At 39.7% G+C, this 12,401-nt stretch overlaps 1 protein-coding gene across 1 annotated transcript; it reads right to left on the bottom strand.

The window, feature by feature from the left end:
• Window positions 1-433: 433 nt before the first annotated feature.
• Window positions 434-11,973, bottom strand: LOC138008825 (retinoschisin-like). The gene is made up of 9 exons (XM_068856118.1): window positions 11,795-11,973; window positions 11,280-11,363; window positions 8,964-9,117; window positions 6,543-6,645; window positions 5,858-5,996; window positions 4,372-4,575; window positions 3,592-3,716; window positions 2,477-2,618; window positions 434-441 (listed from the first exon to the last, which is right to left on the bottom strand). Exons 2-9 carry the CDS (start codon window positions 11,338-11,340, stop codon window positions 434-436), a joined length of 936 nt encoding a protein of 311 aa, XP_068712219.1. The 5' UTR covers window positions 11,341-11,363; window positions 11,795-11,973.
• Between the last annotated feature and the right edge of the window lie 428 nt (window positions 11,974-12,401).

Consider the following 12,401-nt stretch of genomic DNA (forward strand, 5'->3'; position numbering starts at 1 on the left):
GCCTCTTTCAAGTAGGTTAAATATTTCTTTGCATTTTAAGTTTTAGAACGAGGCCAATAAGTGCTATTTTGCGAGCTGCCACAAATGGATCACTGAAAATGGCAGCCATTTTGAAATAAGTTGTATTTGCACTCCTAGTATTGGCCTTAAAGAATAGATAAACAGGAATGATTACTTACTAGCCAGTAATTTAAGATCTTGTACACTGATCCTCTCTGGTCAAAACCATAAAAAAACATTGAATGTTGTCAAATTTGTTTTACACCACCCTACTAGATATGGCTGTTCGCGCGCCCTCTGATTGGTCAACTGGAAGGTGCCTTAAAGCAGTACTATTAAACCCTCGAGCAGCCGAAAGGAGCAAAATGGCTAAGCGGCAGTCCTTAATTGTTTCGATAAACGCGTATTAGTCTGGTAACACTAACTGGAAACATCATTCACCTGAAAAGAAAAAAAAAAAAAAAAAAAAAAAAAGCAAAAAAAAGAGGGGGGGGACCAGTGTCGGTGAAAGTGGTGAATATTACCTACACTTCGGGGGTAAAATAATTGTCCGATTATAACATTCGCAGAAAGAATGAAAAACAAGAAAGGGATGCATAATATCGGGAAACCGCCCCTGTGAAACGCACTCGTCTGTGCAAATTAGAAAATCCAGACGCTTGTTCCTTACAAGGGGCCACTTTCATTGCTAATCTACCTGTTTTTAAGTTAAAACTGGGTAAAACTAATTAGCAATCTGCTCCACACGTATAACCATTCCCGACAACTCACTGAGATGATATGAAATATGGCACAAAGTGAACTATTCGTATTTAATTTTTGCGCGAATTTCAGAGCAACAACATCTCCAAAACTTTGAAAAAAACTGGCCTGCCATTTTTTCAAAAGTTTCAATCCATTTCCATCCCCCTCCAATCCTTGGCTGCAAAGAACATAAAGTAGCTTCAGTGCACTTTCAATGGCCATTGGCAACAAAACACAGCATTATTGTTTGGGTCCTCATTGACACAAAAGACGTGTTTTAAGGTGTTTTGAATTTTGACTAAAATAGCGTGACACTGCCGCTAACTCTCTTTTCCGTCGCTATCCGCACAAAGTAATGCTATCTTAGCGCGGGTTTTCTATTTCTTCCCTCTTCGCGCGAAGGTAACCGTCATCCTGTCTGATTAACCACAAGCGCTTGAACACCTTCCTTTCTTTTGTGGATCGTGAGATCAACTCTCATCAAACGGAACCATTGGTACCGTGTGTCAATAACTCATCCAAGAACATCATCGTCCATCATCATCAACAGAGAGCAGCTATGATCCGAGGGTGAGATGCGGAATACGAAGTAACAAGTTTTTTGAAACACGTGAGATCTGATAAGTGTATCTCGCATCTCGTAGTCGTGCTGACAAAGATTGTAGATATATAAGGAAAAAGGAACCGATGCAAGTACGAGGTCCTTTTAAGAGCAACAACTCCTCGTGAAGGCGCGTGATGCGCTAGTAAAAGTCACACTCGCTCCCGTTCTCGAATCTAAAGCTCTCTATTGTCTTATGGCCAACGACCTAGAGTTATCAACATCTACAAAAAACGATATGGTGATCAAGAGGCATGAACACCCTGATCTTCGTTTGCTTTTGAATGATAGTGATGAAAAAGTGGTAACCTTTTTAATCTGATTCTGTACATATCCATTACCTTTTCGCTGGTGGTTTGCCTTTTTCAAGCCTGACTATCCCTTTGCTTCTTTCGCCCGCTACTACCTTCCGTCGATACCTCTAAGCTCACTTGTCAAAATAAACGTAGGAATTTAGGAAGGGCGCGAGGAAAATCAGGAACCCGGAAACCAGAATGGAAACGGAAATTCGGAATAGGAGCGGAATCCGTTAATACGTATGATTGCAGAAAATGAGACATTACAAAAATTACAAATCAAACAAAGCAGGCTTGTTAAAATATTGAAATTCATTATTGTAGAAACGAAAAAGAAAGTCGCATTGGAGTTTTCACTCCGTCCTACGTTCGTATTGTTTATGTAAGAATTGTAGAATAATAATTCCAATTATCGAAAGTTAGCCCAAAATTCAGTCTCACTCAAGGGAGGCAATAATGAGTTGGTTCCGTCAAAGCCTCGCGGTAACTTCTTTGGCATTGAGTTACAGGTAATTGACACCTGTACTTCAATTTCATGTGTATATGCAGAAACCACATTGGCATACATCATCAACTTAAACAACTTTTACAGATTTTAAAGACCTTTAAGTGGTGTTCTTGTGTCCCCTGCAAAGAAAAGATATTTTTAGTGTGAAATTCTCCTATACTTGGATACACGTGGACGCCGGGACAATAAACTGGCTTTATGGAATAACCGATTGTGCTTGTTAAGAGTATTCCCCAGGGGTACCTCTACCAGTAAGTTTTTAATCTGGTTGTGGCGCTGAGCAAGACTGTTCTCTAGTAGTCGCTTGTTGTTTTGATGTATATTTACCATTTCTGCAGCCGTACAGCTCAATCCTCATGCAGTTTGTAAGACCACTCCACTTCATAGGAAGAACACGAAGATGTTGAGCAGTAATCGTAGGAAACCAATGTGTTACCACCGTGTTCATGTCCTTGTTACCAGTAAAATTCTGCCAAAAATTTCACGAGGAATTTATGAATAGAAACGAACAAGCAATCAACAAAAGAAAAAACGATTTTGGAATACCGGTAAATAACCAGAGGAAAAAGGACTTCTGGGCAATTGATGCATGATATCGCGGGAGAGAAATTGTTATTAATTTGTAAGAGATGCTCTTTTTCCAGAGACACTCTTTGAAAACCAATCAAACGCATCATGTAATGACAACAAAAGTAACTACGTTGGCCAATCATACCAGAGCAGACAATCAAATGAACCAATCAGAACGTAATACAAGTCATGCAACACCCGCTGCGAAGTCAGGATTGGGTTTGTTTTTTGCGGCCTCTGATTGGAATAACTGAATCACTAAGCGTAGTAATGAAAAACGAACTAAGGCAAATCGGGAAAATACTTTATTGAAAACCACTGTTATGTATCCGCCTTGCCTTGCCTTGACCCTACAACACTAATCATGGCATTTGCTTGACGTTGTTTCACCGTTGAAACTGTGCTGCAGGTTTTCCGATAGCTTTTCACAGTACCGGATTTGATAAGGAAAGTACCGGACATGGTTATTTTCCGTTGTAAGGCTGATTGCAAGTGCCTTGGGAGTAAACCCTCAAGGAGGTATGGAACCTCAGAAATGCTGTTTTACATTCTTGAGACTGGAGAAAAAAAAGAAAACTTAACTTATCGCGTGAATGAAATGCCATAAGATCGATTAATCCTTTTAGTAAGCAAAATCATGTAAGGCGATATGACTTCTTGCAAGTTTGAAGGATTTGTTGCGCGATTGTCTGTTTCTTCGGCCCATGGCTTCCTGAGATACCCAAGTCGTAAAAGCAAAAAAAAAAAAGGAAAGGGAAAAAAGAAGCAAACGAATCTTATAATTTACAGCGTCAAAGTACCCGACGTGAAATGGTAAACAACCTTTCAAAACGTCCGGCCTCGTCCCTGAAACGAAAACCCTGTTTGCTTACCCTGGTGCCGCCGCCATTCTTCATTTTGTCTTTTACCATAAACCAGTGTTTGCCATTTAAGCTGTATGACAATTCATACATTGTAACCCAGTTGTCAAACATAGATTGACCTTGGGTTGAAATGCCTAATCAAAAAGATCATATGTTCGTATTAATAAACAGCGGCTCCAGCAATTGATTTTTGTTGTTTTCAAAACCAAGCCGTGTTAATGATCAAAGGGAAGTCAAAGGATAGCACTTAACAATTTGGGCAGTACAAGCAGGGATGAGAATTCTGGTGTTGTGGTTTGGCCTTGTAAAAGACACTTGCTTAGTTGTTTTGGGTGAAGCTATATCGAAGGCGTTGATCGAGGATGCAGCACACGCGTTTTATGGGACAGCGGTCGAAGAGTGTAGCACGCCTTGTAAGCTACATGTTTTACCAATACGGAAACAAACCTAAACGTTCATTAAAGCTAACCTTAGGTCTAATTAGACCTAAACAAGACCTGAATGAAGGGGTAGTTTCTAAAGAAACTGTGGTGCTGCGTGTGGTGCCAACATCACGTGAGTGGTGAAACAAAAAGAAATTAAAGTAAAAAAAGTTTTTGTTATGTACTAGTTCTCGTAACATGTCAATCGACGGATTTAGTATAGTACAGCGCTAAAAGGCCTTCAGTTCTTTTTGCTTGTTACATGCCAGCGACCAAAGATGGAGAATAGTCTGAAATCAACTTACCTATTAATGCAAGGATGAAGAGTCACATTTTGTGAACGAACGTTGTTTTATTGGACGCTAACCTGAAATGTTAGTTCTGTTTCCCAAGTTGATTTCAAGAAATTCCATTTCGTCAGCGAAAGCCGAGCACCACCCCCCACGGGATCCTTCGACAGTTTTATTTAGGCGTGCGTGGTAAGGCTGGTGATGCTCATCGTAAGATGATGACGCCGTCAGCTGTATATCCTTGATTAGTCCCGAGCTCACACCTAAAATATCCCGACAACCTACAAATTACAATAAAAATTATTAGAGAGATTTAACATCGCGTGTACGTGAAAGGGAAAATGCCGTGAGACTGACATTTGCGTTTCGCCAAAAATGGACGAAACATGACTTTGAAGTTAACCCATTTCTTGTCAGTTAGATCAAGATATCAATCTAGTTTTAAAGGGGCGAGACAACTTAAAAGAAAAAGGTTAATTTTTTAATGACAAGCAGTAGCCTAACGTATCCCATTTGCCGTTTCGCGTAAACGCAATGCTACTCTGAAAATCATGAGATAAAAAGTAAAATATTTTCCCTTGCTCAGAGCGCATATAGTACAGGAATTTTTTTCTATCCCAATATTGAATTATGCTTTAAATACTAAGACCAAGTCAAGACATTGGACGTTTTGTTAAGACAAAGGAAGCGGAATCCGCTGGTTAATTGCCCTCTTTAAACATTTGCTGAGGTTTTTTCGTCAAATATGCCGTCTACTTTACGGGACTGCAGCATGCCTTTTGTTAGAGGGGATTTTTAACTATGTTTTAAAAGTTTGAATTACATTAAATCTCGCAACGGCCTGGACCTGGTTTAATGGCGCTTGGGACATAAATCAACGGGAAGAAACTTGGTCCGTAATTTTACGGTACGGACCCTTAACTCGGTTAATTGCTGGTTTTCACTCACGTGATCAACAGCCATGTTTTTCAACGAAAACAAAGGAAGCGTTTGCATAATAATAGAGTTAAATTCCCGGAGGATTTGGTCGGGGCACCAACATGGCCGCCTTTTCTTTGTTTTGGGCACCAACATGGCGGTCGTGACGTCATGTGAAAACCAAGAATAAGAGGTATGTAATGAACTGTGAAGATTATTCATCTAGTAGGCATTACTGAAAAAAGGGATTAAATCTTGTACTAGACTTAGGAGGCCCAGAACTCCGCAGTCTACACCCATGCCAAAACAAAAGAGCACCAAATCTCCCAGAGGTAGCTATCTTGGACCAGGAAGAACGGTGGTTCGAGCGAGGGGTGAAAGAGGCTATTTGGGAGAGGGTTGAGGCACCCAGCCTCAACAAGAAGGGGGGCCTCCGCTTCAAACTATCACATGCATGGGACGAGTAGCTACGCAACATTCCGCCCCGTCTCTCATGTGACTAGTCACGCGTATTGCGTGACTAGTCACGACTCCACCATTGACCTGTTGAAGTCCGATGGTTTCGGACGAAACGTCGTCAAGTTTAACGTAAGTCTAGTGCAAGATTTAATCCTTTTTCCAAGAGGTATGTAATGATTGGCTAACCTGTCGATGGAGACTCTACATTTCGGCATCGACTCCTGCCAACAAGCTTCCGCGCAATCATTTTGTCTCCATAGGTGGAGGCCAACCATTTGTGGTTCGGAAACTCATACACACATCCGTCAGCCGATTTTATCTTAACCTGGAATTTCACAAGGAGCAAAATAGTACAATAAAAGTAAACTAATGAGGACCACCCTTATTCTCACACACTGACGTTATTCAAATTCGACCGGGCAATTCTACATCTGAGCGTGTGGACATGTAAAACAGCGGCGGAAAAAGAGTCAAGGAATATGTATATCAGCTAAACGAACAAAGGTCATGATGATCATCGTGATGTTAAGAAGAAAGAAAAACATTTAATGGGTGAAGGAGGAATCTTTTTAAGCAATTGCAATACGTGAACTAGAATAAGTTTTCAAACCACAAGGCAACCTGTGTTGCTTTTTTCCAAATTTTATTTTCTTCACTCCGGTTATCTTTTCGGAATTTAACTGATGACGTAACCCTAGTCATGTCATTGATTTCTGTGAGTTTATAAATAATTAAGTGTATCCACACTGACAATAATGATTTCTTAAGTGATCTATTTAGTAAAAATTGAAACTCTTGTTTACGAGCAGAGAAAAATTATCTCATGCAAATAATCCTTTAATTAAAAAAGAAAAAAGCGAAAAAACCTCACCCTTTCTAAAAACCATCCGGATCCAAACCAGCTATCATCATGCCGAATTTTAATGGCCGTCAGCTTTCCAAGATCTTTGGTTTCAATAAAGAATGTATCCTTCCTAAAAGCGATGAGAAAATTAACTCTGAAGAAAAGGGCAGCGTGGCCCAGTGGTTACAATTACGGCGCTTGCCTTCAAGACCCGCTCTGACCACTGGTTAAAATTTATCCTGGGAGTCCTTGGGTCACTGAATTTCTCGGCTGCACTTGTAAATAGCCAACTGGTTGCCTCTGGTCAGTTAGTCTCCTTCGCAGCCGGTTTTTGGATGTCACAGGGTTGCGTGACATCCAAAAAAACGGCTGCGAAGGATGACTACTGGTCAGTTGGGACTCTAAAAAAGTGAGATCTGTTCTGTTGTATCATTGTAGCGGAGCTCCGCGCATGGAGCGCCATAGTTAAGAAAATATGGTAATCCATCGATGCGAGAAATTTTGGTTTTATAGCCATGGCGTCATCGACCGTCCGTCCGTACGTACGTACATCCACCCCTCCAGTATCATGCTAGTTTACAGCATACATTTTTGATATTGGACAGCCATGTTTTGATCAATTGACACATCAAAACAAGGTATCCCCTGACCAGTATCAAGTGACCATATCGCGGGCTCAAGCTTAGAGTTCACCGAGGTCTGCTGTTTTTTTGAAGTTGACCGCTGAACAGGTACTGGTTTTCGATTGGATTGCAGGCTCAACTCAAGTTAACTCACCTAAACCTAAGCGAGGTTTCATTTTTCGCGAGCTTTCAATGGCTCGACGCGGCTACACGGCCATACTACGTCAACTATAGTTCTTTCACAGTCAATGCTTTTCGTGTTCAGGTGGAAAACGGTTTGGAATATGTTTTCTTTCTGCATTTTTCGCTGGTTTCAATCCAGTTTGACATATCATGATAGCTGTGGACCACTCTGGCGGCTACGCAGTTATTCAAGTCAAGCATCGGAGGGATATAAACTTAAAGCTGAGTATTTATTTTTAATTTGCTTAGAGCTGCTTTTTTTCTCTGTATTGCAATTTTTAGCATATCTTTAGAAGCTCTGATAAGGTTACATGATGCCTGGAGGACCTATGACTAGAACAGAAACGAAAGGAGAGCGAAAGAGAACGACAACGACAAAACAGAATACCAGTAATAGCTCATACTTAGTGGAAGAAGTTACCCCACAAATCGTTTTCTTGGGCACTAAACCGTTTGTTATTTTCAAAAAGTGGTTGAATCGGTTTTTCCTTTGTCAACTGGAATTAAATAACAATTATCTGTACTCTTTTGGACATAAAGGAAAAGTTTGATTTGTTTGTTTGTTTTGCTCGAAAATGAGAGCGAACAAGTTTTTTTAAATCCGTTTGCCCAACTGGTTTTCGTTGTACCTCGACAGTGACAAGAAAATTTTGCCCTTATGTTATGAACACGTAATCGCAATGAGGTCTCGTAAAATTAGGGCGAACTCTTACTAGCTTGTGTTTTCAGAAGTTTGTTTAAAGCACCTAAACGTTATTTAAGTGTTGGAACGGATCCTTTCTTGGTTGCATCGCCGTATTTTGCCGATTCTTGTTCCAAGCCAACTTGGTGTGTTTCAATGAAATACATCAAAATGTGAATGATCTCGTTTTCAGAGATAAAGAGGCATAAAGTACATCAGTAAAACTCTTTTTTGTGAAAAAAAATTTTTATGGTTTCTAATTTTAGCATGATTCCTATTCGCTGGCTATTGGCGGTTGACTCTGAAATAGCTTTTTTCCTTTTGCATTCCCCCGCTGAGGGTGTGGTTGTTTTCTTTTAAAACTCATGCAGTTCAAGAAAAATTCATTCCCAAACTGGTGAATTCCAAAGTAAATTTCATTCGCAAAACCAATATCGTAGTCATCGCTTCTTGATTCATGTGAAATCGGTTTTGCGTAAAATGTACCGTGGAATTCACTTGTTAGGCAATGACTTTTTGTATAGAAGAAAGCAAAGAAAATGATTTAATTATTAAAGCAACAACCGGAAACATCAAAACTCGGATAATTCGAAGCCTTTTATTTTCACTAACCCTACAGGCAGTAAGAATAAATAACCAGGGAGCTCCCCTTTTAGGCTTGGCTAAATCTATATATTATATTTCGTTGGTCCTGAAAATCACATGTTGTAAATTTGTGTGTGTGAATATTGATAATTTCACAGAGAATGACATTTGGTAACCCTGCGCGATCAGCCAATCAACCAAAAAGACACTTCTGAATAGTTTGAACTGTTAATCACCATGCGATTACTTTAAGCCATAAGCTGAGGTTAATCAGTAGAGATGTGAAGCCTTGCATAAATTTGTATCAAGATGTTCGACAAATATTGTCTTTATAAATGGACCTTAATGATGGAAAAGGCAATGAATCACACTTACTGTCCTTTCTCAAAATCATTGCGTCCTTTGCTTTCCAACTCAATTTCCTTTGATCGACCTTTTTCTCCAATCAAGGTAATGAACACTCGAGCATCTGTGCCTGCACCAAACTTGTTTCCAGTGTATGTGTTTACCTCATACCGAATCTTTGACCCTAAACATACATTCATACACCAGTCAGGTCTTATACCTACATGAATGCCCTGACGCTGAATTAGTTATGCTCGACAAGTCATGCATAAGTGCAGTGGGATGTGGGTGGGTCTTATTCCCTCTTAATTAAAGGGTAAAGATAACCTTACGTAATTTTTTTTGTGAATCTCGCAGAAATCTCACAGAAGCTGCTTAACAATTTTATATTATTGCATTTTTTCAAGAATCAGGTAAGGCTTACATCCATTTTAATATGATTTGACTGTTAACAACCATCCCCCTTCCAAAAAACAAAGATTGAACATAAATTAAATTGTTTGGAAATATATTACTACTTTGCGTATCAAATACTAACGAAGATGGTGAAATATTAGCGCTGACAAATGGCTTATTATTAGTTATTTTAAGTACATGACAAAAAATGAATGTCACGAATATTTCCCCTGAACCGTTTGAGCTTTGAAGCCTCTGTTAAAGGTAATTTTTTCTTGTAAGAAAAAAAACTTGTGAAGTCGAAAATTTGAAACAATTTCGAGTTCACAAGTTTTCTCAATTACACGATTATTCAAATACTAACTGGCCCAGGACAAGCAAGGAAGCTGATAGGCATCCGCCTGGAAGGACAGCTTCCTGTAAAGCTATAACTTCTATTTGGATTTCTGCTAAACTAACTGAACTCGTCCAGAAATATGTTGAAGGGCTAGATTTACACTAGAGGAAATTGTTCCGGATTCGTAAATGTTTCCGGATTCATCAATTTTAGAGTATTCGGATTCGGAGGCGTTTACACTGAAAGGATATTTGGGTTCCTGACCATTTACACACAACGACAACTCCGGGAATGACCGAGAAATTCCGAAAGCATTTGCAACTGTCCTGTACCTCCCTTCATCTGACAAGTAGTAAAGAGTAACAGCCATCTGAGTTTCAAGTGAAATGGGACGCCTCCTTCTCGTTGATTTTCTCTCAAGTAGGAGCCTACGATCTTCATAAAGTTCCATAAGGTAGGGTGGGACATTCTGAAATTTTCCTTCCACTCACTGGCTACCGTGACATTATCCATCATATTGTCCCACCAGGCACTTGTTCGACCTGGCCTCACCCAAAACCGTCTTGCTCTTTGATCCTGCCATCTACGACGTCGTCGGCGATTAAGTGTGGCTGACGTTAAACTTCCTTGCGATAATAATTTGCGTTTCTTCAGAAATATTGCGATCCACATAATAAAATTTATCGCCTGAACCTGCAATAAGATCAGGCAACGGGAGAGCGCTAGCATTGTTAGCAATAGATCCTCCATTTTGGTTTTACCGCAAATTCAAAAGATCACAGGCGGAAAAGTATCCAGAATCGGGAGACGATTCGAGAGAAAATCGTTTACACGACAAATCTCTCTGGATTCAAAAGTTTTCGGATGCAAAGTTCCCACTTTAAAATTTCCGATTCAAAATCTCTCTGCCAAACCTGGGAGTTTTTATTTCGGATTCGTCCTCTTGTGTGTAAACGGCAAAACCAATCTGGTGCCAAAATGTTCCGGATTCGTAACTAATCCGGAACAATTTCTTCTAGTGTAAACCTGCTCTAATTCGCTGCGTGACCAAGAAGGCGGACTAATGGGAATTCAGGTCATTAAGCCATTAATTAACAGTTTCGTTGGAGCATTTATTGTCCTGTCGTTTGGAAAAGGCACTTATAGTTGCCATTTATATAGACGAAACAATTTCGAACCTGTCGTAACAACAGTCAAAGTTATTGAACTGACGCCTGAAATGGGGGGATTTTTTGCCATGCAATGGTAAAACGAATTATACGAACTAAATTAACAAACGAGTGTTTACAGATCAGCACATTGGTATAGGAAAATGATGAAAATGAAGCGCAGAACCAAGACTTGGGAATCAAAACTCATATCCCGTGGGTGGGGGTGCTCGTCAGAAAAAAAAAGTTAATCGTCAAATGTCTCCTGTCATAATTTTTCGGCTCAATACCCTAAAAGGCACCGCTAAGGCTCCCGCTATGGACCTTTTGAGGCTAAACACCCTAAGAGGTACCAAAACCGCTTTTTTAACCCCTAAAAGGTACAACGAGCACCCCCGTCCTTTTTATATGGGATCCCCCCCCCTGGGACTCATATAGCAGCGTTCAAATGATACTGGTACTTACCTGTCATACAACCAGCAAAGATGAGAAGTAAAGTCAGAAAAATTGGCACAGAACTTTGCATTCTGATGTTTCACATCTGAAAAACTTTTTATCAGAGAGAAGAGAAAATACTATTCAGCAGAGAACTATTAGCAGTTTTGGCCTTTCAAGCAGTGAGATAATTTTGTGTAATGCCGGGTCACACGCCCCTCGACTTACGTTCACTGCGGATGGACAATGTCTAGTAATTAAGAATCAATGATTGTCGAAATATTATCTTTGTATGCGCTTCAGCTGTTGTTAGTTGCCATTTTTTTTAGGTTTTATATCACAACTTGTGTTACAATATCACAGAATAACTTGTAATATTTTGGCAAGCAATCATGATTGGTTTCATCAAGGAAAACAAAACAAAAATAAAGAATAGAATATTATTACTTCCGCAATTGATTGGCAATTTGGTCTCTTCTCACATTATATCTGTGTATAATATAATCCTTATACTACAAACAATAAAACATCAAAGGATAACATACCTGAGATAAAACCCGAACTTAACATATCTCATTTTTGTTAGGCGCTTTGCCGTACTCTAGCTAGGGAGAAGAACTGAGAGAATTTAACATGAGGAATAAAACGAACTTGTCACCCATTGCTTCCTCTTGTGCCACATTAATTTTCGCCAATTTCGTCAATTTCGTACTGTTAATACAGGTTCTCCTGCCATTTAAGGCAAACGAGTCACCTTAAATAACTCGATGAAAAGGAAAAAAGAGAGATTGCTTTATAATTGATAGCCTGTCTCATAAATATTTAGCGCGCAAAGAAACTGATTTCGTGACAATCATTGCGAGCTTCAGAATTGTGACATACATGTTTTTCCTTACCGTGAATCAGGTGTGGATTGCAATGCAGGCTTTTCGCAAAAATGTTCCATCAGTAACTACCTGAGTAGTTCTAGTTGAGATTTGTTGAAAACGGGAAGTTACGTACCTTTGCAAAAGTATCAACATCAGATTCTTGGCTTACCTGCAGCCCTGGTAAAAATGTTTGGAAAGGGCGTCCACTCTATCGCGATAAAATAAAGGATGCTTTCAAGGTTTGTACACACAGCACAGTGCTATCTTTGTTTACGTGGAGGGT

The sequence above is a fragment of the Montipora foliosa genome, chromosome 6 (assembly GCF_036669935.1).
Source record: "Montipora foliosa isolate CH-2021 chromosome 6, ASM3666993v2, whole genome shotgun sequence".
In the NCBI taxonomy this organism is placed as follows: Eukaryota; Metazoa; Cnidaria; class Anthozoa; order Scleractinia; family Acroporidae; genus Montipora; species Montipora foliosa.

Coding starts and splice junctions, on each gene's coding strand:
- LOC138008825 (XM_068856118.1), bottom strand. CDS start 11,340: ATGCAAAGTTCTGTGCCAATTTTTCTGACTTTACTTCTCATCTTTGCT. Junction 5,997..6,542: donor CCGGATGGTTTTTAGAAAGG/GTGAGGTTTTTT, acceptor GTGAAATTCCAG/GTTAAGATAAAATCGGCTGA. Junction 2,619..3,591: donor AGAATGGCGGCGGCACCAGG/GTAAGCAAACAG, acceptor AATTTTTGGCAG/AATTTTACTGGTAACAAGGA.